The 25729-nt window shown below is 44.3% G+C and overlaps 1 protein-coding gene across 1 annotated transcript in view; it reads right to left on the bottom strand.

Moving 5' to 3' along the window:
- Positions 1-25729, bottom strand: part of DMGDH (dimethylglycine dehydrogenase) — a 530714-nt gene that overhangs the window by 209468 nt on the left and 295517 nt on the right. Inside the window, exon 9 of the mRNA XM_085632255.1 lies at positions 16768-16921. Coding sequence (XP_085488381.1) covers positions 16768-16921 — 154 coding nt within the window. The remainder of the gene's footprint in view (positions 1-16767; positions 16922-25729) is intronic.

Below are 25729 nucleotides of genomic sequence, written 5' to 3'. Positions count from 1 at the left end.
GTCTAAAATGCAGTACAGAACTCACGCTAAAAATCGGATTAAAATTAGCCCCTCACGCCTTGCTTATAGTCCGCTGCACTTACATGCACACATGTACCTTAAATGTGTTGTCACAGGAAATGAGGCAAGCCTCAGGGGAGGAGCCGCGTCCCTCCGCACAAATGGCTAGAATAGCCGCGTCGGACCGGGGACCGGAGGAAAGTGCAGTGTGCAATGTGCCCGGTATCGCAAACAATTACAGTTTTTAAATGAGTCTAAAAGCAGTCTAAAATGCAGTACAGAACTCGCGCTAAAAATCAGATTAAAATTAGCCCCTCATGCGCTGCTTATAGTCTGCATGTGGTATGATGTGGAGTATATTTATGTGTATTGTTGCTATGTGGCATCAAATGAACTTAAAAGCCACATTGCCTTTCAGATACCAGCAAAACAGTTGTAAAAATGTGAAAATGTAAATAAGACTGACGGCTGCCTTTCATTCCACAGAAACGCATGCTTAATTAACATATTGTAAATTGTATTTATATAGCGTTTACTACCCCGGACGATGAGTTGAAGTGCTTTGTTATGAGTAGCACGCTACCCCGGAACCCGTGCTTTAGATTTGATGCTACAGCATGTGTCTTACACATGGAGGGCATGTGAAGAATTGTGAGGGATTGTTACATGGATGGAATATTTAAACCAATATCATTAGTTGTCTTCAGGTCACTTGAACCATGATTCTGAGAACAGAGGGTGTTTATTGCTTCTTCTGGATTATTAGTGGCATTTGATACATATTCTCTTTGAAAAAGTGAAGACGGTTCACTTTGCATGTTTGCATGTGTTTGTCCATGACCATAAAGTATTATCTATGTCTCTTACACTCATTATCTACCTACCGCTTCTTCTTTCTATAGCTAATTACCTTTGCTTCTGGCTACCCGATCCTTCGCTCTTTTCCTTATGTCTCGCCCCATCACACCTATCACTACCTGATTTCTAGTTCTACTTCACCTCTCAAAATATGTGAGTGAAGAAGATTTCATTTCTTTTGAGTGCTTTGCAAAAATATTTTTTGGTCTGATTTGCCAAATGTATTTCTTTACTGTTTGTCATTAGAGGTTCCATTCTCCAAGGCAGAGGTTCAGATCTGCTCTTCCTCTTGCTTTTGTTATTACATGTTCTATTCCCAGAGATTCCAGTCTAACTCTTTAACCTTGTCTTTGTAATAGATTTCTGATTTCTGTGATGATCAGAGTCAAGGACATAGCTGGTTGGGAAAGAGTATGTAACTACATTGTGTAGGGCGTTACGACTGCAAGCAAGTACTCAGTTTTCAGAACTACTGTGCTTTGTGCCTGTGCCAATGTTACTGGCTTTGTAAGCTTTAAAATGATTAACCCCTTCTGTGCTCACGACGGCCGGGAGCCGTCATGAGTCACAGTGGAGCTGTGCTCATGACGGCCCCCGGCTGTCGTGACACCCACCCACGGGGGAAGCGCTGGCGCTCCCCCCATGGGACACCAATCTCCCTGTGTTTACCAGGGAAGGCAGGGGAAGGGCTTCCCCTGCCTCCCCCCGCACCCCCCTGCCACGTCATCAATGACGTCAGCGCGCGAGGCGCGCTGAGGTCATTGAGGGTTTCCTTTGTTTACCCGGCGCGCCTGAAGCCATTTGCTTCAAGCGGTTTGGGGGAAGAAAGGTGAGTTTTTCACCGTGGCGGGTGGGGGGTATTTTTAAAAAGGCATCGGAAGAAAAGAAAGGGTTTTCCTTTCCTCCGATGTCTTTTTAAAAAGCATTCCTGCTGCACGATCGCGCTGGGGCGCGATCGTGCAGCAGGAATGCTTTTTTTTCTTTATTTTCTATGCCTCAAATTGTGTCGGGGAGCGGCCCCTTGGGCAAGGGTCGCTCCCCATGGGGGTGATTTGCATGTTGTTGGTTCTGCCCCCCCTTTGGAGGGCAGATTAATTATTTAAAAATTAAATTTTGAAGGTGTTTTTGCCCCACTAGGCCACCAGCGATTTTGTTTTTTATTATAATGCCCAAATTGTGTTGGGGAGTGGCCCCTTGGGCAAGGGTCACTCCCCTTGGGGGACAGTTGTTGGTGTTTGGGTCTGCCCCCTTAGGGGGACAGATCCATTAATATTTTTTTTAATTTAAAGGTGTGTGTGCCCCCACTGGGCCACCAGGGAGTTTTTAAAGCCAAAAATGTGTTGGGGAGCGGCCCCTTGGGAAAGGGTCGCTCCCCTTAGGGGTCATATGAATTTAGGTGAGTCTGCCCCCCCTTTGGGGGGCAGATCATTAATTATTTTTATAATTTAAAAGTGTGTGTGTGGCCCCACTGGGCCACCAGGTTTTTTTATTTTTTTTTAAGCCCTAAACTGTGTCGGGGAGCGGCCCCTTGGGCAAGGGTCGCTCCCCTTGGGGGTGATATTTATGTAGTTGGGCCTGCCCCCCTTAAAAAATGTGTGTGCCCCCACTGGGCAGATCGATTTAAAAAAAATAAGTAGGTGTGTGCCCACTAGGCCACCAGGGATTTTTTTTGTGTGTCGGGGAGCGGCCCCTTGGGCAAGGGTTGCTCCCCTTAGGGGAGCAATTTGTTTAGGGGGTCTGCCCCCTGTGTCCACTAGGCCACCATGGATTTTTTTTTAAATTAAATTTGTTTTTGGGGAGCGGCCCTTTAGGCAATGGTCGCTCCCCTTTGGGGATCATTTATTTTGTCCCTTTCTGCCCCCTTTGGGGGCAGATCGGCCTTGTGAGTCTAGGCCCATTCGCCCCATTGGGGAGCAGAAGCCATTAGACACCAGGGATTCTTTTGGGGAGCATTTATTTGGGCCGTTGCTGACCCCTTGGAAGGGCAGATCGACTCAAATAGTTTTATGGTATGCCCACTAGGCCACCAGGGATTGTTTTTGTGTTGTTGGGAGCGGCCCCTTGGGCAAGGGTCGCTCCCCTTTATCAGGTCATTATTGTGGTCGTTTCTGCCCCTTTGGGGGCAGATTGGCCATATGTGTTCAAGCCCATCTATCCCCTAGGGGGACTGAAGCAAGTAGACACCAGAGCTTTTTTCTGCGATTATGACCCGTGATCGGTATTTACTTTTGCTTCAGATGCTGCATTTTGTTGATAATACTTTGGCGTTGGCACCAGAACACCCTGACTGTGACCGTCTTTTTAAGATTCGGCCTGTTCTTGATCACTTTGTAGATAGATTTTCAGAGATCTATACTCCAGGGAAAGAAATATCTATTGATGAGTCTTTAGTCCTGTTCAAGGGCCGTTTGGTTTTTAGGCAGTACATCCCTAGCAAGAGGGCACGTTATGGAATTAAGCTGTATTTGTTGTCTGAGAGTAGGACAGGATATGTTTTTAATTTCCGTGTGTACACTTGTAGGGATTCCACCATTGACCCCTCCTGGTTGTCCGTCCACTTTTGGAGTTTCTGAGAAAATTATGTGGGATCTTGCTAGAGGACTGTTTAACAGAGGTCACCATTTGTACCTTGATAACTTCTACACTGCTGTGCAATTGTTTAAGGAATTGTTCAAAGTGGTCACTTTTGCTTGTGGCACAATCCGCTCTACCCATAAAGATAATCCAAAACAGCTTTTTTCCAAAAAACTTCAGAGGGGACAGTTCAGTTCCTTGCGTAGTGATGAACTACTTGCTGTGAAATTTGTGGACAGGAGGGATGTGTACATGCTGACTACCATTCATGATAAGAGTACTTCACCTGTGGCTGTTTGGGATCAGATTTCTGAAGTACGCAAACTGGTGTGCATTTTAGACTACAATAAGCACATGGGTGGTGTTGATAGAGTAGATCAGAGGTTGGAACCTTACACTGCTATTCGTAAGGCGTACATTTGGTACAAAAATGTGGCCATCCATCTCTTCAATTTAGCAACTTTCAATGCTTTTGTTGTGTACAAGGAGTGTTCTCCTGAGTCAAAGTTGACTTTTGTTCAATTTCAGCAGTCTGTGATAGGAAGCCTTGTTGTTGTGGAAAAGGCAAGTGTTCCTAGAGTTGGAGTGGTGGAGGATGTGGCTAGATTGAAAGATCGCCACTTTCCTGATTTAATTCCTCCCACACCCAAAAAAAACAATCCCTGTAAGAGATGTAGAGTCTGCTTGCGAAAAGGTGTGCGGAAGGAGAGTCGTATGCACTGTGCTGATTGTCCTTCTAATCCTGGGCTATGTGTGCCCTCATGTTTCAGATTGTATCACACTAAAAAGAGTTTTTGGGAGCAACCGTGAGTCTAATAGTGTACTGCTTGGTCTGCATGGTTTGATATAGTTGTTCAGTTTCACGTTTGGCAATAGAATGATGTCTTTAGTTTCTGCTGTTGTTTTTGTAGTTATAGTTTGGTATCTAGTTGCAATTGGTTTGTGTTTTCTTTTTTGTTTAAAACAAATTTATGATGGTGTACGTGGACTGGCGGTTGACTGGCGGTGTGCGTGGACTGGCGCTTGGCTGGCGGTGTGTGTGGACTGGCGCTTGGCTGGCAGTGAGTGGACTGGCACACGGTTGGCAGTGTGAGTGAACTGGTGCTTGGCTGGCGGTGTGTGTGGATTGGTGCTTGGCTGGTGGTGTGCGTGGACTGGCGCTTGGCTGGCGGTGTGCGTGGACGGGCGCTTGGCTGGCGGTGTGCGTGGACTGGCGCTTGGCTGGCAGTGTGCGTGGACTGGTGCTTGGCTGGTGGTGAGTGGGCTGGCGCTTGGCTGGCAGTGTGCGTGGACTGGTGCTTGGCTGGTGGTGAGTGGGCTGGCACTTAGCTGGCGGTGTGGGAGTAGTGACTAGCTGCTTGTCACTACACACACTGCTAGCCAAACACCACTACATGCAATCCGTGAGCTGGTGTGGTTGCTGTGTCAAGAATGTGAGCGTGTGAAAGTGATGGGCCCTTGAATGGCGCTGTCAGCTGGTGTGAGTGTTGTATTGTGCTGGGCCCGCGGCTGGCGGTGTGAATGGTTTTGTATGTGTCACACTTATGAAAGGTGTATGAATGGCCTATAAAGAGGTTGGTGCCTTGACGTGGCTTTACAGCTCACGAGCTGTGAGTCAATGGTTCAGTTTCTCGTACTTTCAATTATTAACAGTGCATTTCATTTTTGTGAAATTTCTGGTTAATACAAGTATATATACTGAACCATCGCTCACCCTCGTGCCAAATCCAACCAGTATGTGTGTGTGCTTGAGGAATAGATGGCTGTGCAGTAATCATGGTCTGTTTTGTCTCTCTGCCAAGCTGTACATTTCATTTAAGAATAACTTAACAACAGTAGTTTTTGTCGTAAACTAAACACCGATGGGAGTGCATGGTGAGGTCTCTCTTGTGGATCCCAACAAGTTATCTTACCCACTATGCCCTGCTAACCTCAAAATGTGACTGTGACATTTTCCTTGCATTATTTTGCCCAAATTTTCACGCGGCGGAAAGTTACAACAAATTTCCAACCCCCCTAGATTTCTCCAAGTATCCCAATAGAAATGGTACCTCACTTTTATGGGTGGGCCAAGTACCCGCGGCAGGGAAGGGCCCAAAACGTATTGATGTGACATCAAAATTGCCTATCACAAACCAACCTGGTTTTGCAAGGGGGGTACCATGAGTTTTTGGTCAGGGGCTCGGCAGCCATCTAGAGAAACCTATCAAACCCACACATTTCTGAAAACTAGACACCCGGGGGCTTCCAGGGAGGTATGGCTTGCATGGATCCCCCAACGTTTCCTTACCCAGAATCCCCTGCAAACCTCAATTTTAGCTGAAAGAAATCACATTTTTCACACATTTTTGTGTGGGAAAGTTGTGGCATCACCGGGCTCACTCAAATTTCCCACCACCCAGCGTTCCCCCGGGTCTCCCGGTAAAAATGGCGCCTCACTTGTGTGGGAGGCCCAAGTACCCGCAACAGGAAAGGGCCCAAAACATTTTTTGATAGGCAATGTTGATGTCACCTCACTATGTTTTGGGCCCTTGCCTGTCGCGGGTACTTGGTCCTCCCACACAAGTGAGGCACCATTTTTACCGGGAGACCTGGGGGAACGCTGGGTGGTGGGAAATTTGAGTGAGCCTGGTGATGCCACAACTTTCCCACAGACAAATGTGTGAAAAATGTGATTTTTTCAGCGAAAATTGAGGTTTGCAGGCGATTCTGGGTAAGAAAACATGGGGGATCCACGCAAGCCATACCTCCCTGGAAGCCCCCGGGTGTCTAGTTTTCAGAAATGTATGGGTTTGGTTGGTTACCCTAGATGGCCGCCGAGCACCGGGCCAAAAACCCAAGTGAACCCCTTTGTAAAACCAGGTGGTTTTGAGATAGGCAATTTTGATGTCGCCTCACTACATTTTGGGCTCTTGCCTGTTGCGGGTACTTGGGCCTCCCACACAAGTGAGGCACCGTTTTTACCGGGAGACCCGGGGGAACGCTGGGTGGTGGGAAATTTGAGTGAACCGGGTGATGCCATAACGTTCCCACACAAAAATGTGTGAAAAATGTGATTTTTTTCAGCTAAAATTGAGGTTTGCAGGGGATTCTGGGTATGGAAACGTTGGGGGATCCACGCAAGCCATACCTCCCAGGAAGCCCACGGGTGTCTAGTTTTCAGAAATGTATAAGTTTGCTAGGTTTCCCAAGGTGCCTGCGAGCTAGGGTTCAAAAACTACAGCTAGGCACTTTGCCAAAAAAGGGTCATTTTTCACTGCGAAATTGAGGTGTGACCACGTTGCGTTTTGCGCCGTTTCCTGTCACGGGCACTAGGCCGACCCACACAAGTGAGGTACCAGTTTTCTCGTAAGACTTTGGGGATTGCGGGGTGGGTGGAAATTTGTGGACCCACGCAGATTCCGGATCTTTCCACCACAGAAATGTGGGGAAAATGTGTTTGTTTGGACAATTGTTTAGGTTTGCACGGGATTCTGGGTAACAGACCCTGGTGGGAGGCAGTCAAGTCACTCCATCCTGGATTCCCCTGGGTGTCTAGTTTTAAAAAATGTATAGGTGTGCTAGGTTTCCCAGGGTGCCCGCAGAGCTAGGGTTAAAGAACTACAGCTAGACACTTTGCCAAAAAAGGGTAATTTTTCACTGCGAAATTGAGGTGTGACCACGTTACTTTTTGCGCCGTTTCCTGTCGCGGGCACTAGGCCGACCCGCACAAGTGAGGTACCATTTTTCTCGTAAGACTTTGGGGAACGCGGGATGGGTGGAAATTTGTGGATCCACGCAGATTCCAGAACTTTCCACCACTGAAATGTGGGAAAAATGTGTTTTTTTGACAATTTTTTAGGTTTGCAAGGGATTCTGGGTAACAGACCCTGGTGGGAGGCAGTCAAGTCACCTCATCCTGGATTTCCCTGGGTGTCTAGTTTTCAAAAATGTATGGGTTTCCCAGGGTGCCCGCAGAGCTAGGGTTAAAGAACTACAGCTAAACACTTTGCCAAAAAAGGGTAATTTTTCACTGCGAAATTGAGGTGTGACCACGTTGCTTTTTGCGCCGTTTCCTGTCGCGGGCACTAGGCCGACCCGCACAAGTGAGGTACCATTTTTTCTCGTAAGACTTTGGGGAAAGCGGGGTGGGTGGAAATTTGTGGATCCACACAGATTCCGGAACTTTCCACCACAGAAATCTGGGGAAAATGTGTTTTTTTGCCAATTTTTTAGGTTTGCAAGGGATTCTGGGTAACAGACCCTGGTGGGAGGCACTTAAGTCACCCCATCCTGGGTTCCCCTGGTTGTCTAGTTTTCAAAAATGTATAGGTTTGCAACATTTCACTAGGTGCCGGCAGAGCTAGTGTTCAAAAACTACAGCTAGACACTTCGTTAAAAAAAGGGTAAATTTTAATTTTGAAAATGTGGTGTGTTCACGTTGGGTTTTGAGCCATTTCTAGTCGTGGGCACTAAGCCTACCCACACAAGTGAGGTTCCATTTTTATTGGGAGACTTGGGGTAAAGCAACTGTTATTACTTATTGATTTTTGATGCATTTCTGCCTTCCAAATGAAAGACTGTGTAAAAAAGAAGTCATTTTGAAAAATGACCGAAAATTCTCATGCTAGTATGAGTATTCCCAATTTCAAAAATGTGCAAATATGTACTGTTTCTAAACTCTATAATTTGTTCCCATTTCCGAAATACATAGGTGTCTTTCATACCGATTTTTCCATGAATACATTTTTCCGCAATAATTGCTATATACCCGGAACATAATAAAAAACCATTGCAAATTGCTGCTCAGTTTTTGACTCTGGGTTCGTCAGGTTCTTGGTGAACCTACAAGTCCTATATATCCCCACAACCAGGAATGTCCAGCGGATGTAACGTTATATTGCTTTCAAAGAGCTGTCATAATTAGAAGAAGTTACAGGTAAAAGCGTTGACACAAAAGGCTGTTTTTTTCAACAAATTTTCATTTTTTCCTAGATTTAACTGTTAGTTTCTATAAAGAAACCTTGATGGATCTACACAAATGACCCCTTGCTGAATTCAGAATTTTGTCTACTTTTCAAAAATGCATAGCTTTCCAGGATCCATTATTGCTTTCAGACCCATTTCTACCATTAACTGGAAGGAGGTTGAAAGTACAAAAAATAGCAAAAATAGGCTATGTCCCAGAAAAATGCCAAAACTGTGTAAAAAATGTTGGTTTTCTGACAAAAGTCTGTCCTTCCCTACTAGCTGTGAAAATTGTGATTTCAGCCCCACAAACCCTTTTTTGATACCATTTGCAGAGAAAAACCCAGACACTTATTTGCAGCCTGTTTTTCCACTCCCCCCCCCCCCCCAAAAAAAAAAATTGCTGTATTTTGGCTAATTTCTGGGTCCCCTCCAGGGGAATCCACAAACCCTGGGTACCTTTAGAATCCCCATGATGTTGGAAGAAAAGGACGCAAATTTGGCGTGGATACCTTATGTGGTCAAAACGTTACAGGGGCCTAAGCGTGCACTACCCAAAATAGCCCAAAAAAGGCTTAGCACAGGAGGGGAAAGGCCCAGCAGCGAAGGGGCTAATTTACCAAACATTTCTCTACAAATGACACCTCTGAGAGCAACCAAATGGTACTTCAGGAAAGGGCATGGCCCGCGAATGTGGGACACTTTTTTTTTTTACAGTGCCCGATCCAAATTGTGATCCCAATCCGACCCTGGATAGAGGGGCTACTTGCGGTCTTATATCCTAAATCTGAGCGGCCTGTTTTTTTTTTGTTTTTTTAACTCACTGTGCAAACCCTGGTTTGTAATTACTGGGTGCAGTGAAGTCTGCACCCTCTCCCCCGCGGTATGTTTTAGCAGGGGCCTGACAAAATATAGGGAGTAAAGCCTAGTAATTGTGGTATAGAAATTTTGGTGCAGAGCCTAGCAAAATCCACGGTATTCGCCATTACTAAGGGAAAACTCAGAAGAAGTGATATTTACCAAACACGGCAAAATCCAGGATTTTACTGTGTTCGGGAAATACCGAAACATCCTTTGAACACACTAATGAATGCCTTACTTATGGGCAAGTGAGAAAATAGATAAGCAATGTATAGTCTGCAGCACTGAAAAGCGCGGGAAATTAGCGGACTAGACAATAGCGGTGCTTGTTTGAGGTGGAAAACAGCGAAAAAGACCGGATACATCATTCATGACATTTTAGTGCCCAGGAAGAACAGAGTGCTACAACATATGTGTCTGTGTACCTCAGGAACCATTCGTGGAATATTTCCTCTCCCCGACGTCTCAGCTGCCCTAAACTAGAATGTTTCTTGGTAGAATAAAATGCTTCAGCTGCTGCCCGAGTAACCGACAGGCCACTGAGACAGCTGCTGGGTCGGCCAGCTGGTAACCACCTGCCCGCAGCAGTCTGTCTATCGTCAAGTAAAGTTCATGTAAACACTCCAGGGAGGGGCATCTGCAGTCAGACTTGGCACGGGAGCGTCACCACCTCCTCTTATCGGACCTGGCGCGCGCTTAATTGGAAAACGGGAACACTCTGGCCTCGCGACAAACAGCTCAAGGACTTCAAAAGCAGCAGCATGTCGCCTCTGAGTACACAAATGGGCAGAAAACTGGCCTTTGTCTTCTGTTTCGGCCACATTGCTAAATAATATATTTTATTCTATTTTCGCCAATGTTTTCTGTGTAAAACCTCTCACCAGTGGCATCTATGCGTAGAAATCCCATGAACACATTTACGTTCTATGCTTACCATGATTACTGATGAAAAACGCTCAATATTGAGCTCGGGAGAGCCATTCCAGGGACGACTGCGACTCTATGGCGAGGATTCCGCTCAGAGTACATTTTGGTTTGGAACGTATGTGAGATTGACCAGCTTTTCTGACAATCTTTATATTTGAGATGAACCTGCCACACCTGTACGGCTATGTGCAAACCGGCTCCAGTAGACTGGTCGCATAATTTGCTGCCACTTGGAGAAACCATACCTTGCTGCAGACTGATTTTTCGGGGTCTGGTAAGCATTGAGTGCACTGAACACCTGCAGTGGGGGGATACTCTACTAGATGAAATATTTAGTCCAGTGAGAATACGACAAAAAAGAAAATGAATGGGGGCCTAGATGAAGGAGGAATAGAAACTGGAAAAGGATGACAGACAAACTGGAATGCATGTAGACCGGTGCAGCGAGCAGTGTTTTAAAACTTGTCAAGCAGTAGGTCAAAATTATGCCGAGGTACATTTTGAGGCCATATATTAAATTGGCACGTTTTAGGTCTCGCATATCTGACAGCGTAAGCCATCTTCTTTCCACTGGTTGGCCTTACGGTCACTCTAATTTGCTTGCTTTTTATTCGTTAGCTCGTGTGAGCTTTCCATCCGCTTCTTGTGTTTGCCCCTCCACTGGAGCAAGGATGCATCACTTGTGTCCTATTGCTTGCTATGCAAACACTACATTTTTCTTTTGGGTTAAGCACTCCATGACTGTGCATGTGTTTTTCAGCTGCCTCTATAGTGTACTTCTAAAAACCATTGGCAAAGCCAGAAGGTCCCAAAGGCATAACTGATTGGCTTTCCTAATGCTTATTTTCATTGGGCAAATATGTGGCTACAAGTATCCCACCTAATTAAAAAAAAACCTGGATGCATTAGAAAAGTTTAATTTTCAAAGCATGAGTAATGATACATACAACATATAGGGTCCAGTTTCGCCTTGGATCCTGCACAACACAGCGCTAGCTTTCAGCTAGGTAAGCGCTTTATAAATACCACATACACACAAATTACATACAACGTGGTTTGATTACATGAAAATAACTCGCATTTTCTGCAGAATTATGTAAACTTAGGATAGGATAGGATAGGATATATGCTTGTAAAGCGCTCGTATGCCGTGGCGTCTTGGCGCTAAGGGAGGTAAGAACCTAGTAAAACCAACAGCTTGTTACATGCAACTATGTCCTGGAAAATATCAAGGTTTTCAGAGCTCTCCTAAACGCCAATCTATTCGATTGTAGGCGCATGGCTACAGGCAACGAATTCCATAATAGAGCCGCCCGGTGTGAGAACGCTCTACCACCCCATCTTGCCTTCCTTATCCTATCCAGGCAAAGAAGATTCTGAGTACCGGATCGTAATGGTCGAGCCGGAATATAGTGTCTAAACAGTATCCGCATAGCCCTGGCACCGCCTCCATAAAAAGCTTTATGGACCAAGCATAAGGCCTTAAATTCAACACGATCCTACATTGGAAGCCAGTGCAAGGTACGGATAGCCTCAGAGGTAGGTTTACCTCTGGGTATATCCAGAAGCAGTCGCGCAGCAGCATTCTGTAATGATTGATGTCTGTTCATTTGGGTCTTGTCAATTCCCAAAAATAAGCCATTACAGTAGTCCAGCTTTGAGAGCAGGAGAGCCACTACCACTAATTTCTGTTGTTCCTTCCTAATAAAAGGGAAGATCTTCTTCAAGGTTTTAATAAGAAAAAAACAGGAGGAAGTAAGGCATTTAACATGACCTACACTGGTTGCTAAAGCAAATACCTGAAAAAGTGAAATGGATAATCATCATCTAACCTGCGCGGAGCTTTGACACACAGTATAGGCGCCATATAAATGCCATGCACAAGTTGCCATTAAAAAACAAACAGGCAAAGCCAATTCTCTGATTTGCCTTTGTGTTGCAAGCCAGACCTAATGGCTTGGTCATTGCTGCCTGGCGCCCTAAATCTGTATGTCCGCGGAGGTTCGGCAGCAGGAGCAGGCAATCTGCCAGGAGCACTGAAGCTGATCAGCAGAAGCATCACAGTGCGCTACCAGAGGGGAGCTCCAGCAATGGTTTCCATCAGATAAACAACCTAGGGTACTCTCTCTCTTGGCCTGACTTACAGATGGGGTATGCTAAGAAGCATGAGCGGGATTATTCTGTGAACAAGTAGTTGACTAGTGAGTGACTGGGCAGGGCTTCCAGCTCAACCTTTGGCGCAAGAGGTCATTTTGAGGTGGATACGGTGGTTGGTTTCAGGATTCACCTTGATGGTAAGTGGTTACTTGTTTAAAGAGTACTAGGAGGCAGCATCCCGCCCAGCAATGGTGTACCTTTCACCATCCCTGTTCAGAGAGAATTGTAGTGTAGTCTATTATGTACTATTGTGCCCATCTTTACAGCAAATGCATGCTGTAAAGAGCAGGAAATCTTTTTACGAACCAGGAATACTAGAATCCTAAGATGTTTGAGCCTAACTAAAGCCAGTGCGCACTAGATATCTAATATTTAAACCTTTTACTTTGTTAAGCTCTGGTGCAAATGGTCAGGTAAGGAAATGTGTCTTGCATCTTTATATTAAACAATGTTGGTGAGGAGCGCACACTATTAATAGCATGAATCTGTGTATCTCAATATGTGTGCAGTGTTGAAAAGTATGCCTGCGAAGCATATACTGTGAAACTAACAAAGTGGCCTAGACCCTAAATGGCGTCTAGGACTACAACACGCACTACCAATTTGACAATATATACATTAAACTCAAATGTAATGAAAATTCTCTTCAGTTTAGGCCTGGCCAGGAGCTGAGACGGCACGGGAAGCAGGAAGGTATGTTTTAAAAAAAATATATAAATTAAATTCCCCGTGCGCGACCCTCACACCTGCAAGTCATGCCGGCCGCGACTGCTGAAGAGCCTGTTTCTCCCAGGACACATGCAGTATTGGAGCTCTTTTACCAAAGTTCTGCAACAATGGGAAAAGACCAGCTGCCCTGACCAGATTAGAGTCACAAAAGTTCCATGTCCAAATGTAAGTAAAGGAATAGAATGTCTGGCCAATCTCCGGTATCACTCAGAAACATTTCTGTATACTATTTCATAATGGCAGTTGAGGTGGCTCCAGTTTATACTACTGCATGACCTATATCCATGTCCAAGCCAAAATCTGCCACCATGTCTCCCTCCAGCAATCTGACCTTCTTCATATGAGATAAAGAACTCTCGTTGACCCATTGCCCAGCTCGCCTCTAATCATTCTCTCAAAGGTAGCGTCAGTTTATGTTGAGTTGATTCAACGGAGTATGAAATGCAGTCCATCCTTGACCCAACCATGTGCACATTTTTCTTAAGCTCTGTCACAAACTGAAGTCACTGGCATGCTGCACTCTTCCTCCGACAATCCCGATGTTGCCGAGATTGTCGGAATTGTGGCACTTGGCACCCAGATGGATGTAATTCTCCAATTTTGATTCCTTTTTTGGATTACCCGTCTCAGAAGTATAAAAACAGCTTCTATTGAACGATATATAATGCTGCACTCAAGACAAAAAGAGAAGTATTCAGTATGGAAGTATTTGAGAGCAAGTGCAAATAATTTGTCCTCTTGAGTGGGTGGACTAGTCGCATCTACTTTTGCCATTTGGTCTCTGAGCCCCTTTCCTTGTGTGCACTCTGCATCTCACTTCATGCTGTTTTAGACTCTGTTTAATTCTCATTATCTGCAAATCTGCCCATTAAGCCCTGTTTCCTCTATTCATTTTAGTCTCTTTCTGTATCAACACATACCCCATTTCTGCTTCTGTCACCGAATTCTCTTCCTCCACCCCCCCCCCCCATCAAACACAACTCCTATCCTAACCCTTCTGCTTATATCTCCTCCATTCCTCTCCCACAGCCATGGTCTCTACCTCTCTTCCTTTACCTTATACTCCACACCGCCTTTGCTATCCTTCCATCCGTGCTCTACCCTCCCCTTAGTCTCATCTAGGTGAGCAAAGAGGGGATCTCAAATCTGTGTATGTGGCACTACTGTACGGTAAAGTGGTAATACCCATTTATTTCTCCCTTGCAAAAAGAAGCATACAAACACACAGTACTGAGAATCTGAGGCGGGGAGACATCCTGCAGCAGAGTACTACTATGAGAGACACAAGAAGAAAAATAGGGAAAAACCCTCATACTGGAGGCAAGAATATCTGGAGTTTTAGTGGGATGCGTCCACCTGCACACATCACGTCTCCTGGAGAATGACAACGCACAGTACTGGGCCATAAAGTGAGCCCCCAACATTGATAGTAGGATGATGTGGTTATCCTCATTTTGCTTTATTCGTCAATCCCCCACAAGCAATGTTCGAGCCAACATTCATTATGTTCACCACAATCTTTTCACCCTCCACCTTTCTCGTTGTCCCAGTCCATAACGCCATTATGGAAATGCTAGTAAAGAAAACTTTACTCATCCCCTGATGCTTAGCATCTGCTCATGTGTCAGATACAAAATGCAGACCCACAATAAAGGAGTATGAAGTATTAATAGGAAATTGGTTGGTGAAAAGCTGCAAGTGTTCAAGTAAAACCAGTATGTTGGTTCGTCCTACATGGCACACACACAGTCCTTCAAGTCTCCAAAATCATAACAATAGGCATGTCAAACTACAAATGGAGGGCATACACATTCAATTTACTAGCAGCAAATATTGTGAGCACAGCCCCCAAGAGTGCAGCCATAAAAAGAGGATCAACGTTAAAGCAATGTGCAACATCAAAATATGACAAGCAGCAAGGATTCATAGATGCGCACAGTGTGGATATTACCATGCATTACATATAGCCTCCTAAAAGCAAGCACTAGTGCGGAAATTGATCAGAATGTTAGTAGTAAGAGTGATCCAGACAAGGGGCATCTGGCACAGTTCTCACCAACAACATCCACCCTTGCTACCACCATCTCCATGGACATTCCATATTACATTACAACTCTAGTGATGGCCACCTTCATTGTACTACAGGTCCCCACCAGCCAAACTTGACACAGGGCTAGATATAGTTTACTAGAAACCAATGACTTTCAATTACAAGAGAAGGCATCTACACTGGTGTCTGAAAAATACGTATACGGTGGTATTTTTTCTCTACACATCCGAGCTCTTCCTACTCCAATATCTCTTGGAAAACTGTGAAAGCATTCATGTTTGACTGGAAAGACCATCAAAAAAGCAATCTACTCCCAACTGCAAGTTCCCATCAATCCAACCATCTCCTGCCAATTTGGCTTTAGGTCACGCTACAGCAGCAAGACAACTACCTTACACGTCATAAACAACACCCTCCTTACCACAGATGAAGATGACCCTGCCACATGATATTGATGGGCCTCTCAGCTGCCTTGCTTTTGGAGATGCACCTGTGCGCCAGTGAGGTACGGAGACCTGAGAGGACTGTGGCAGCATTCTCAGAAACCCCTGATGTAATTTGATTTTCTGATCTCTACCGAAGAAGAATAAAATCCAGAAACACATGTGTCTAGAGATGAACAGTCTCTGCACCAACTCTGGTGAAAAACTACAACTAATATTCAAGTAAGCACAAATATTGTACTGCATTTACCATAATGCTAGGGATGAACTGTTATGTGAGGAAGTGTGCTTCCACCGCCCTGCTGATTTTGAAAACCAGCTGCACCATTTACAAAATCATCACACCAGCATGCATGCCTATCTGGCTGACAAGATCACTATCTCTGGTGGCTGTTGGCACACCCGCAGCAGAGATACCAAAAGACTGGAAACAAAGAAGTGTAAAAATAAGGCAACAGGACCGTCCCAACCCTACCCAAATTCATTAAAGAGTAGAAGAGGCAGCTAGAAAGAACACAATCATGATGTAGCAACACTCCACAAACCTTTTAAGTACTGTGCTCCACTGCTTGTAGCTAGGTTTATGCTATACAAATAGACCATTTATAGCGGTGAATAACACCGGATGTTTGCTCCAGAGTGGTACACGTTAGACACAATATGATTACTGAATGGTAACTGCACAGCCTGAGCCCTAGTTTGCAGAATCATAAAAGGGGAGAGGGGGCATTGTTTCTGAATAACTATGAATAAGCAGTAGAGGTTGCAGCAAATAGCAATTCTAGTGACTACACTACACATTACTAGATAATTTGTTATGCATAGAGATTCTATTTACAAAGGCTAAGAGGTATTTTCAAACCAAAATCATTCATGCGCTCTCTTATGAATGGTGAGACTGTTCACCAAGGAAACCAGTCTCCTACTTCTCCACTATGATGAAACCAAATCCATTCCTACACAATGAAACATCAGTCATCCACAATGCATGGTCCAGCCATGCCTTCTTTACCAGTATTAGGTGGATTTATCAAACCCTCAGTAGAACCCTGTAATGAAGGGGCACCTGGAAGGGCTATATTAATTCATAGCACTAGAACCTACGTATTGACTATGAATAATAGAGGTAGTGGGGTCACAACACTGATCACTAAACAGGGCATAAGTATGAAAAGTTAATTGGACCTACTGCGTACAGTACAGGCATCAGTTTAGGCTTACTTGTATCCAGTCTCATCTCCAGGTTTGTGGAACCAGTGGGGCTGCTCCCATCCCGCGTGGAATCCCATCGAACATTTCCCTTTCAGCAAGTCATAAAGGCCACTGACCCTCTCTGTAGGCCTTCCAGCAAACCTTTCTTCTTTGGGATAGCCAACTAAAATGCAGCCAAGGGGAGAGAACAATGTCAATACTGTGTCAGGAATACAAGATCTTCATCAGTTGATCTGCAAATTGATTCTAAAATATAATTTGAGCTAATCTGCTTGGTTCCCATTTTCTACCGGAATTCCACTCACATTCCAGCACTTTACTCCCTTCATGATCACAGGTGCAATTCCACAACCGACTCAGCTTACTACTTATTTTCTATTCCTCATTCTTATTACTACTAGAATGCTAAAAACACAATTAATAAAACTGTCCTCTTCTACCCTCCTCTCTCCCCTGCACCGCTACTAACATTTCTTAGAGTGCTCCTGAAAACCTTTTGAGGCAGGCCCTTCAAAGCTGATCATATCTGAATGTCACATACAACCACTAATATGGGGATTATAAGGTCTAAGCACGAGCCTTCGTCTTAACTTACAATGCTCCAATTACTTACCGGTAATATCATTACTTCGAGTCCTTGTTTCATCGTGATGACTCACTCATTGAGATATACCCAAACCAAAAAACGGCCAAAACAACCGCACAGAAAATGCAAGCAAGTTCAAGCCATAGACAATAACTATGTACAATATGGAAGCCAGCACCATGGAACCACTGGACCCTAGAACACCCAAAAAGGAGACCCAAAGGTAGAAAGAACTGCCCAAAGGGCAGCCCAACACAGTCCTAGCAAAAAAGTACCATGAACCCCAGCCAAAGAAGCTGACAAGGAGACCTCCCCAATAACCCTACCGGAGAAGAAATACCAAACTGCTCAAAAACAAGCAGAAGCATGACCCGACTCAACGGCATAATGCCTGAGTCGAAGGTTGATCCCCCCCACCCCCCAATGAGGGGGACCAAGCACACAAACACGCGGAGGAGACATGAAACATCTGCACAGGGCCCAGACAGAGCAGAAACGTCGTCTGCACAGCAAGCAAATGAAGTGCCACTTTCCAGGAAAAAGAGGAGCTGTAAAAAACAGCGGAAGAAACACCACTCATAGAAAAGGAAACAAAAGAAGGCTACAGGAGCACAAAGCCCAGGCCCAACCAAAGACTAATCCTTCCCACAAACACCTGTAGCAAAGAGACAGACAAAGCAACAAGCCAAGAGCAGCCAGCCGGTGAGCAGACAGTACCGCCACCAGAAACAGCACCAGCAAGGTGAAAAGACAGGACCCCACGGCGCAAACATGGGGGACCAGCAAGACTGCACACAGAGATGCAAACCTCAAAATGGGCACATCACCAGGAGGACCGGATGGTGATTTGAAAGCACCGAAAAGGTCCTGGGAACCAGGCCCTGAACGACCACCAGACCCCCTCAAGGGGACCAGAAGCCAGAAAAGCACCATTAGGAGGAAAACCTGCACCTGAGGCAGAGAAATGAAACAGAACCCCATGCGACAGAGCACACCAAGCCAGAAACGACTCACATGCTGAGAATAAAAAGTTCAGGCAGCAACCTTCTGGATGCCATCACAAAAGAGGAAACCCAGGTAGAGAAACCACAGGGGGGACGGAAACAACAGAAATCGCTACTCCGGACCCATTACCATCTCCACCAACAGAAGAAACAGACAGAAGGAGGCCATGCCGGAGCCACCAGAGTAACAGGAGCTCCCACCTTCCGAACCTGAACCAGAAACCACTGGAGCAAGAAAAAAGGAAGGAAAGCAAAACGCAGGCCTGCAGACCAAAGATCTTGCAGGCGACGGAACACAGAGACAATGCCCTCGCAGCACCAAGACGCCATGGTATGGCAGAAAACCCAGCACGGTCAGCACACGTAACAGGGCAGGGGAAAAGAAGTCCCTTTGCACTAACAGCTGGCTATGAATGGGAAGAAGGAAATCCCCAGCATACGAAAAGCAGCCAGTAGGGGAGTCAACAACCCGGGGACCGGTAAACAGGCCAAACCTCAGAACCAGAAATTGGCAAAGCACGACTCTACAGCAAACCACAGAACCGCTGTAGTCATGGATAAAGGTGTATGAGTAGTAACAGATAGGTTAGGACGAGGAGCACTAGGACTCAGGCAATGAAGATTATGGTAAGTAATAGTAAAAATACATTGGCTGCATATCTTTTAACATATAGTTCAGACAGATGATCGACATTATAACCAAAATGTAATCAAAAACATCATGCACAGTTTCATTTACATTCCTTTTTCCTACATCATTGACCATTGTTAAACATAATGTGCATTATCCTGTTAATTCTTTAGAATCTGGTGTACCTGACTATTAAACAAAACGGATGCCAAATAACCTAAAACATTTTTTTTTTTAAACGATGGATTTAGGCCCAGATCTCTGTACTGGGGTGAATGTATGACATTGTTCTGCATTCTGTCCATCAACTGTTGTTTTTGCATTTGTCAGCCCGAGTGGGAAGGGTATGCCCAGAGGTGGGTCCTGTGCTCTCCATGCCACTGAAATCAAGCTATCCTGGCTGAAGAGGGGTGGAACCCCGAAACCGGTCCTAGGATGCTTGTTTCCAGTCCAGGGAGGACCTGGCTTGGCAGTTCGGGCTGGACTGTACCCATGAGGCACAGGGTCAAGACTGATTTGCATATGGCTGGGTTCAAACTGGAATGGCATGGTGAGCAAAAAAACGATGGATTTAGGCCCAGATCTCTGAACTGGGGTGAATGTATGACATTGTTCTGCATTCTGTCCATCAACTGTTGTTTTTGCATTAATAACCAGGTACAGTCACCCCTGATGAAGCCCGATCTCAGCTCTTCCAGCAAATACAGACAGAATAATGTGATCAAAACCAGGCTAGAACTAGAAAGTAAAGGTTGCCATGAGGCCACCCTTTACTTCAAGCCAACACCAAACCAGCCTCAAGGTAATTTTAAGCCAATTTAAACTTGTCAGCAGGCATCATCATAAAATTATCCATCAGCTTTGCTATACCGGATTTTCAAATAAAACCCTCTAGTAGAACTGAACAAACAGGCAGGTGGGGTGGAAACTACCACCCTATATAGTCGATGATAAAGACGGCTAACAATGGGATGTCTGGGCATAGAAGCTAGCCTGAATGCCCCACCCTGAGACCTTCCTGAGAGTGACCAATCGTCCCAAAGCCTTCTCCCTCCTAAAGATCCACACAAAAAAAAAAAAAAGAGACCCTTCACTGGGTAATCTACCAGAGAAACAAAGCTGGTGGACGAGCAACACAACTAGGTGGAGAAAACCTTGCAGTAACTATCTTTGCGGGTCCATGAAAGACTACGGCCCATGGGTGTTCATATCCTTGGTGCTGACTAAGGTCTTTCACTTGTTACTGATGGGGTATTGGCTGGATTTAGTGAGAGGCTGATCCAAACCTTCCAGATAAAACAGTATCACAACAGAGGACAAAGGAGCCAGGGGTCATAGACCAGCAGGAAGTTTTTGAAGTAGTCTTTCTTCCGGTACATAGTAAGAGAATCTTACAACTTCTTCCAACTTTTTAAGTCTCACCTACAGACAGCTTTTAAGTGTCTGTTGGCGAAGAACTGTTGTGGAAAACACAAAGTCTTACAGTGTGCTTTGGGTCAGCCCATTGCTTACCAATGGTTGGTGTTCTTGAGAATCCCATTTGTTTGCATCTCATTCCATGGTTTTCCTGCCTCTTCTTGTGTTTGTCCGTCCCACAGAGCAATAGCTTACCATCCTATTAATTAAATTACTTGTATCCCTCCAAGGCTCCACATTCAGCAACTACTTTTTTCCTTTTTCTTTTAGCAGTATGTAGGAGTGCAAGTGTTTTCTAGCTCGTGCTGCTTCCCTCCTCACATCCCTATCCCTGTGCTGTCCATGGTGCTCTATCCAACCTAAGCCTGTCCATTACTCCAACACCCGCTCTGAGTTGTTTTTGTTTTTTTAACGTCAAGCTCCTCGGTTTATTCCCCCACTCACTTACACTGTGGCTCCCACACCTCGCACATCAGTATTTAATAACCACCCGCCACACTTTTGCTCCTCCATCGCCCTCAGGTTTTTTTTCTTTTATGGAAAGCCCACCCACTGCAATTTGCTGCAGGATCAATTCTTTCTTTTAAAACATGAATTGCGGTTCACTATTTGTATTTTTGAGCTTACCACTCCAAGATGGGCATCCGACATTTTGGTATTTAAAAACAAAATTGTCTGGATGTCATGATGCACGTGTGCACATGCATGGTGGGGTGAACGGATTTTGAAAATCAAAAACCAGGAAATTCCACAAACACAGAAGTAGGACTATAATAGTGCACCTACTGAGGGCATAGAATAACTTGATTGACAATGTTCACTCTTATGTAGTTTTAATTTGATATTGTGCACAAATCACCCCAACAGGGTTTCTCGGAGCAGCAGAAATTCACTATAACAGGGCCAAAAACAGCAGAGTAAAAATAGAAAGGTTTTCAGTAATTTCTTAAATTTGGTGTATTCGGTGCATATACGAATATAACCAGGTAAACGATTCCAGTAGGTGGGGGACAAATAAGAGAAAGGTTTGCCTCCACACCTTAAACAGTGAATGGGGGTAATAGTAAGTAGCTTTTTGTCCTTAGATCGCAAATTCCTGACAGGGAGAGATCGTTTAAGCTTTTGGTGTAGGTATCTTGGTTGCTTCCCCGCTAGAGCTCTATGGGCGAGGCAGCAGATATTGAATTTAATTCTCTTTGACAGGTAGCCAATGTAATGCTCTTAAAAGTGGGGGTGATGCAGATCTGGAAGGAAGATCACAAATAAGCCTTGCAGCAGTGTTCTCCATGACCTGTAATCTAGAGAGTAGGGTCTTATTGGCAGAAGAGCATTGCCACAGTCAAGCCTGCAAACGTAAGAAAGGGAAGGGCTTTCCTTAGTAGCCGTGTAACATGTGAAAGCAGGTACCTGTAATTGATAGGAACTGCTCCTTCACTGTTAGGGCTTGATCCAGTTTAATGCCAAACTTTTTTGCGACCTGACAGGGAGCACTCCCTAGCTTAGGTGGCCCCAATCTGGAGTCCACATTTGTTGGGCTTTTCCAAAAAGCATAATCTCAGTCTTTTCATCATTAAACTGAAGGTAGTTATCGGACATCCACTCTGCCACCACTTTCATTCCATTTGAGAAACGTTCCTTCACTTTTTCCAAGGAGATGACCAACTGAGTGTCATCGGCGTAGGACAAGATTTCAAAGCCCAAAGATCTGATGAGTTTGACCAACAAGGCCATGTATGTATTGAACAAGGTGGGACTCGAGCAAGATCCCTGGGGTACCCCTTTGTCAATCGTCATAGTGCGCGACTTAAAGTCACCCAATGAGATCACCTGACTCACGAACTACAAACATTGACAATGAGGCACTAAGGGGAATTAAATGCAACTTTTATGCACAGTGTTGTGTATGATAACAAACTAGTTTTCTGATAGGGGCTGCTGAATAATCCTGCACTGAAGCACATGAAAACATGGCTGTGTACGGTGTCAGTTCACTCTCTTTGAAAACCAATACATGTGCTAAATCTACAAAAATCTCCCGGGACAGATGGTAAAAAAAAAGTGACTGTACCAGCAAAACCGAGAAATATGGTCAATCTCATATGTGGTGATGCATGCAAGCTGGTGTCGCCAGGGCTTCATGAAACATCTGTATAAATTATTCCACCTTTGTTTTGCTGATGCTCTTCTTCATCAACAATGACAATATTTTCTTTTTTGCCAATGCTAAAAAGAATGGAAAGAAAGTAATGGCAACGCCAATAGTTCTATATAGGCAAATGGAAAAAGGTAAGATCTACGGTCTTTGCCAATGTTTGTTTCAGCAGGAACAAAATAAAAGCCTGGAGTAAATGGGAGCATAACATGCAACAGACTACATTTCTCTATGGAATTTTGTGTGAAAATACTTGAGATGTGAACCAGAGGTATGGGTTCCCCATCAGAAAAACAGTAAACCACAGTGCTGAGTTTTCCGCCACTCTACCCAACTGGTAATGGAGACCCTTTTTTTGGCCTTCCTTACACACACCCGTGTGGTGTAGCTCCCTGCTTGAAAAATACATTAATTGGTTGTTCAAGGTAAAATACTGCAGAGTCGGTGACCCTGTCAATCAAACCCACACCAATGAGCTCTTAAAGCCCTAAGTGTATACCTCTTTTGTAGTGACCAAGGTACCTTGCAGTCTCAAATCGAGATGCTCCAACATTAGAATCAAAGGGGTTAGAAAAAAGAACACAACGGCTGACCAGTTAGTTTTGTAGTAAGTGTCTTGTGCATCTACTCCCAGCATTCGCCGTCGTTGAGCGCCACTGTTACGAGAAGATTCTTTGAAAAGGAAGGTGCACCAGAAAAATATTCGAAAGAACCAAGTAAGTCCATCAATCTTCTTTATTCATAATGTATGTTAAACCGGCACTTGATAGAGCGGGTAAAATGTTTTCTTTTTATATACCCATCCATTTATATAAGTTTATATTAAAATGATTAATAATTAATTCTAATAATTAATTGATTGATGTGAAGGTACTAAATCAACCTTATTAACCAAGAGAATACACGTGGGAATGCATTTGCATGGCTAAAATTAATAAGTGAACTAAGTTGTATGCATATTAAAACGATAAATGTTGCTTGAGCAGTGTTAATGTGATTTGCGCTTAAATAAACCAGCATTAACGGCTTTGAATGTTGCATATGGCTAGATAAATGCATACACATAAGGGTATTAGTAAGGGAATAACACTGTTTTTATAATTTCTATGTATTAATTACGATTTTGTGTTTCTTTGCTTAAAGTGGACTATTCTGGCCTACCAAAAGATGGCCGCCGACTGAAACCTAACTAAAGTACATGACGTCATCATTTGAACAATGGAGAAAGGCGCCTGCACTGACTTTGTTCGTGTCCCTTGTGTGACCTGTCAGACCATGCCCATGAAGACTACCCTGGGCGAGGTGCCAATGTCCCTGAACGTGAAGCAATTGTTGCAAATGGGAAAAAGTGAACTACCGAACTCAACCTATTACCAACGAACTGATACATTTTGACCTGGGATTAGTCTTTCCCATACGTCTACTTTGAGATTTCATCCACATGAGAAAATCTAAGAATGTTTCCTAATGTATTGAGATATATTTGAATTCAGCCAATCATTGGCCTGGGAATTGAGAAAATGTTACTGTTATATGTAAATTTTAGTATAAATATTAGTAGACTAGAGAGGGAAGGGCTGCTGCTCTTCGCTAGAGACCACTTTGTGCCGAGCTATTGACGGAGAATCGATGATCAGAGATCCTTATGCTGACGGAAGAGGACGGAGACTTTAGAACTCTGATGAATTTTCTGAGGACCAGTTCTGACTTAGAAAACGACAATTAGCCAGAATAGGTAAATATGACAAAAGATGATATTGCATTATTAGGATTTAACCTGCATTTGAATTAGATAAAGAAAACCATTATTTGAAGTACTGTGTCGGGTGATTATTTCCTTGAAATGTTTATTGATTAATTTGAGAGTTAAAAGCATCATTAAACTAAATAACAACTAAATGATCCGATTGACCTCCTGATGGAGGAATTGTTAGGGTAATTCAATAGAAGTGGTTTCCTCTATCAAAGCGAACAGCTGTGGTTTGGATTTGATGTCCCTTTGTAGGCACGGATAGTTTGAGAGAATGAATGTTGGTGTTATGGGCCCCACCAGCGTATGATGTGTGTATGTGCGTGTGACTGAGAAATCATTCTGTCCATGGAAGCAGGGGGAGATTTAGTGATCCGAACTGCACCAGTATTTCTGGTAGCTAGAGATGGTTTTTATTGTTTTGGTTTGATGATTTTGGCATGTATATAGCTTATCGATTATTGATTGGTATTGAGATATGTACTAACACTATATGTTGAAGTCGTATTGAGTTTTATGTTGTCTGTATGGCTTCTGGGAGGTAGGAAGTCGGGAATTGATGACAGTTCCATAGTAGAGCAGAGGTAAGTGCTGCTCTCGGGAAAGACGGGATTGTGGTTGCCCGTAGGTACACGGGAGAAACGTGTGACAATTGAAGTTGCACGGCGCATTGTCTGGGTTCGATTCGGCAGCATCGTTGTGTGTTGCCATTAGTGAAATTCTCTGTGTGAGAAGTCTGAATGATAGCAAAGGGTTACCTGTGAAATTTTGGTCTTAGGTACCAGGAAACCAATTGGCATACCGATAATGCTTATCACTGAAAAGGTAGCAGGTGTTCTCTGAGCTTGTTAGAAGGACAAAGTAGAGGTAAGCGCTGCTTTGTTAACGTATGTTATAATTCTGTAGTAGGACAGACTGGTCGCTGTTCTCGGAAAAGACAGGATTCTGTGTGAATGAACTAGATTTTCTTGCGTGAAAGTGCGTGAATGAAATAGCATTCGGATTAATTGCGGAACTCTGGATTTATTTCTCAGGAGCATTGCGTTTCCAACTATGTGTCTTAAGTCTGGAGAAAACAGTTAATTGATGTTTGGTAGAAGAGTGAAGTAGAGGGATGTGCTACTTTGCTAACGAACGTAACGATTCTGTAGTAGGGCAGAGGTAAGCGCTGCTCTCGGAGAAACAGGATTCTCGTGGGAAAGGTCTTTTGCTATTCTGTGGTTAGCGGAGCAGACAATGGAGATGTTTGTATGTTGTAACTAACAAGTATTGTAAAATTGAAACAAAGTCTACCGAGTAGTTTTGTAAAGGAGGGGTAGACTGAAGACAGGAGTCAGGAGCAGGAGCTACTGCAGCGACTGCTGACGTCAGGAAGACCACGCTGGGATTGGACGGCTAGTGAGAGGGGTAGATGCTCCAGGATTGGTGCGTT

Source organism: Triturus cristatus, chromosome 2_1 (assembly GCF_964204655.1).
Source record: "Triturus cristatus chromosome 2_1, aTriCri1.1, whole genome shotgun sequence".
In the NCBI taxonomy this organism is placed as follows: Eukaryota; Metazoa; Chordata; class Amphibia; order Caudata; family Salamandridae; genus Triturus; species Triturus cristatus.
The sequence above is the reverse complement of the archived record's forward strand: the minus strand, read 5'-3'. Positions and strand labels throughout refer to the sequence as shown.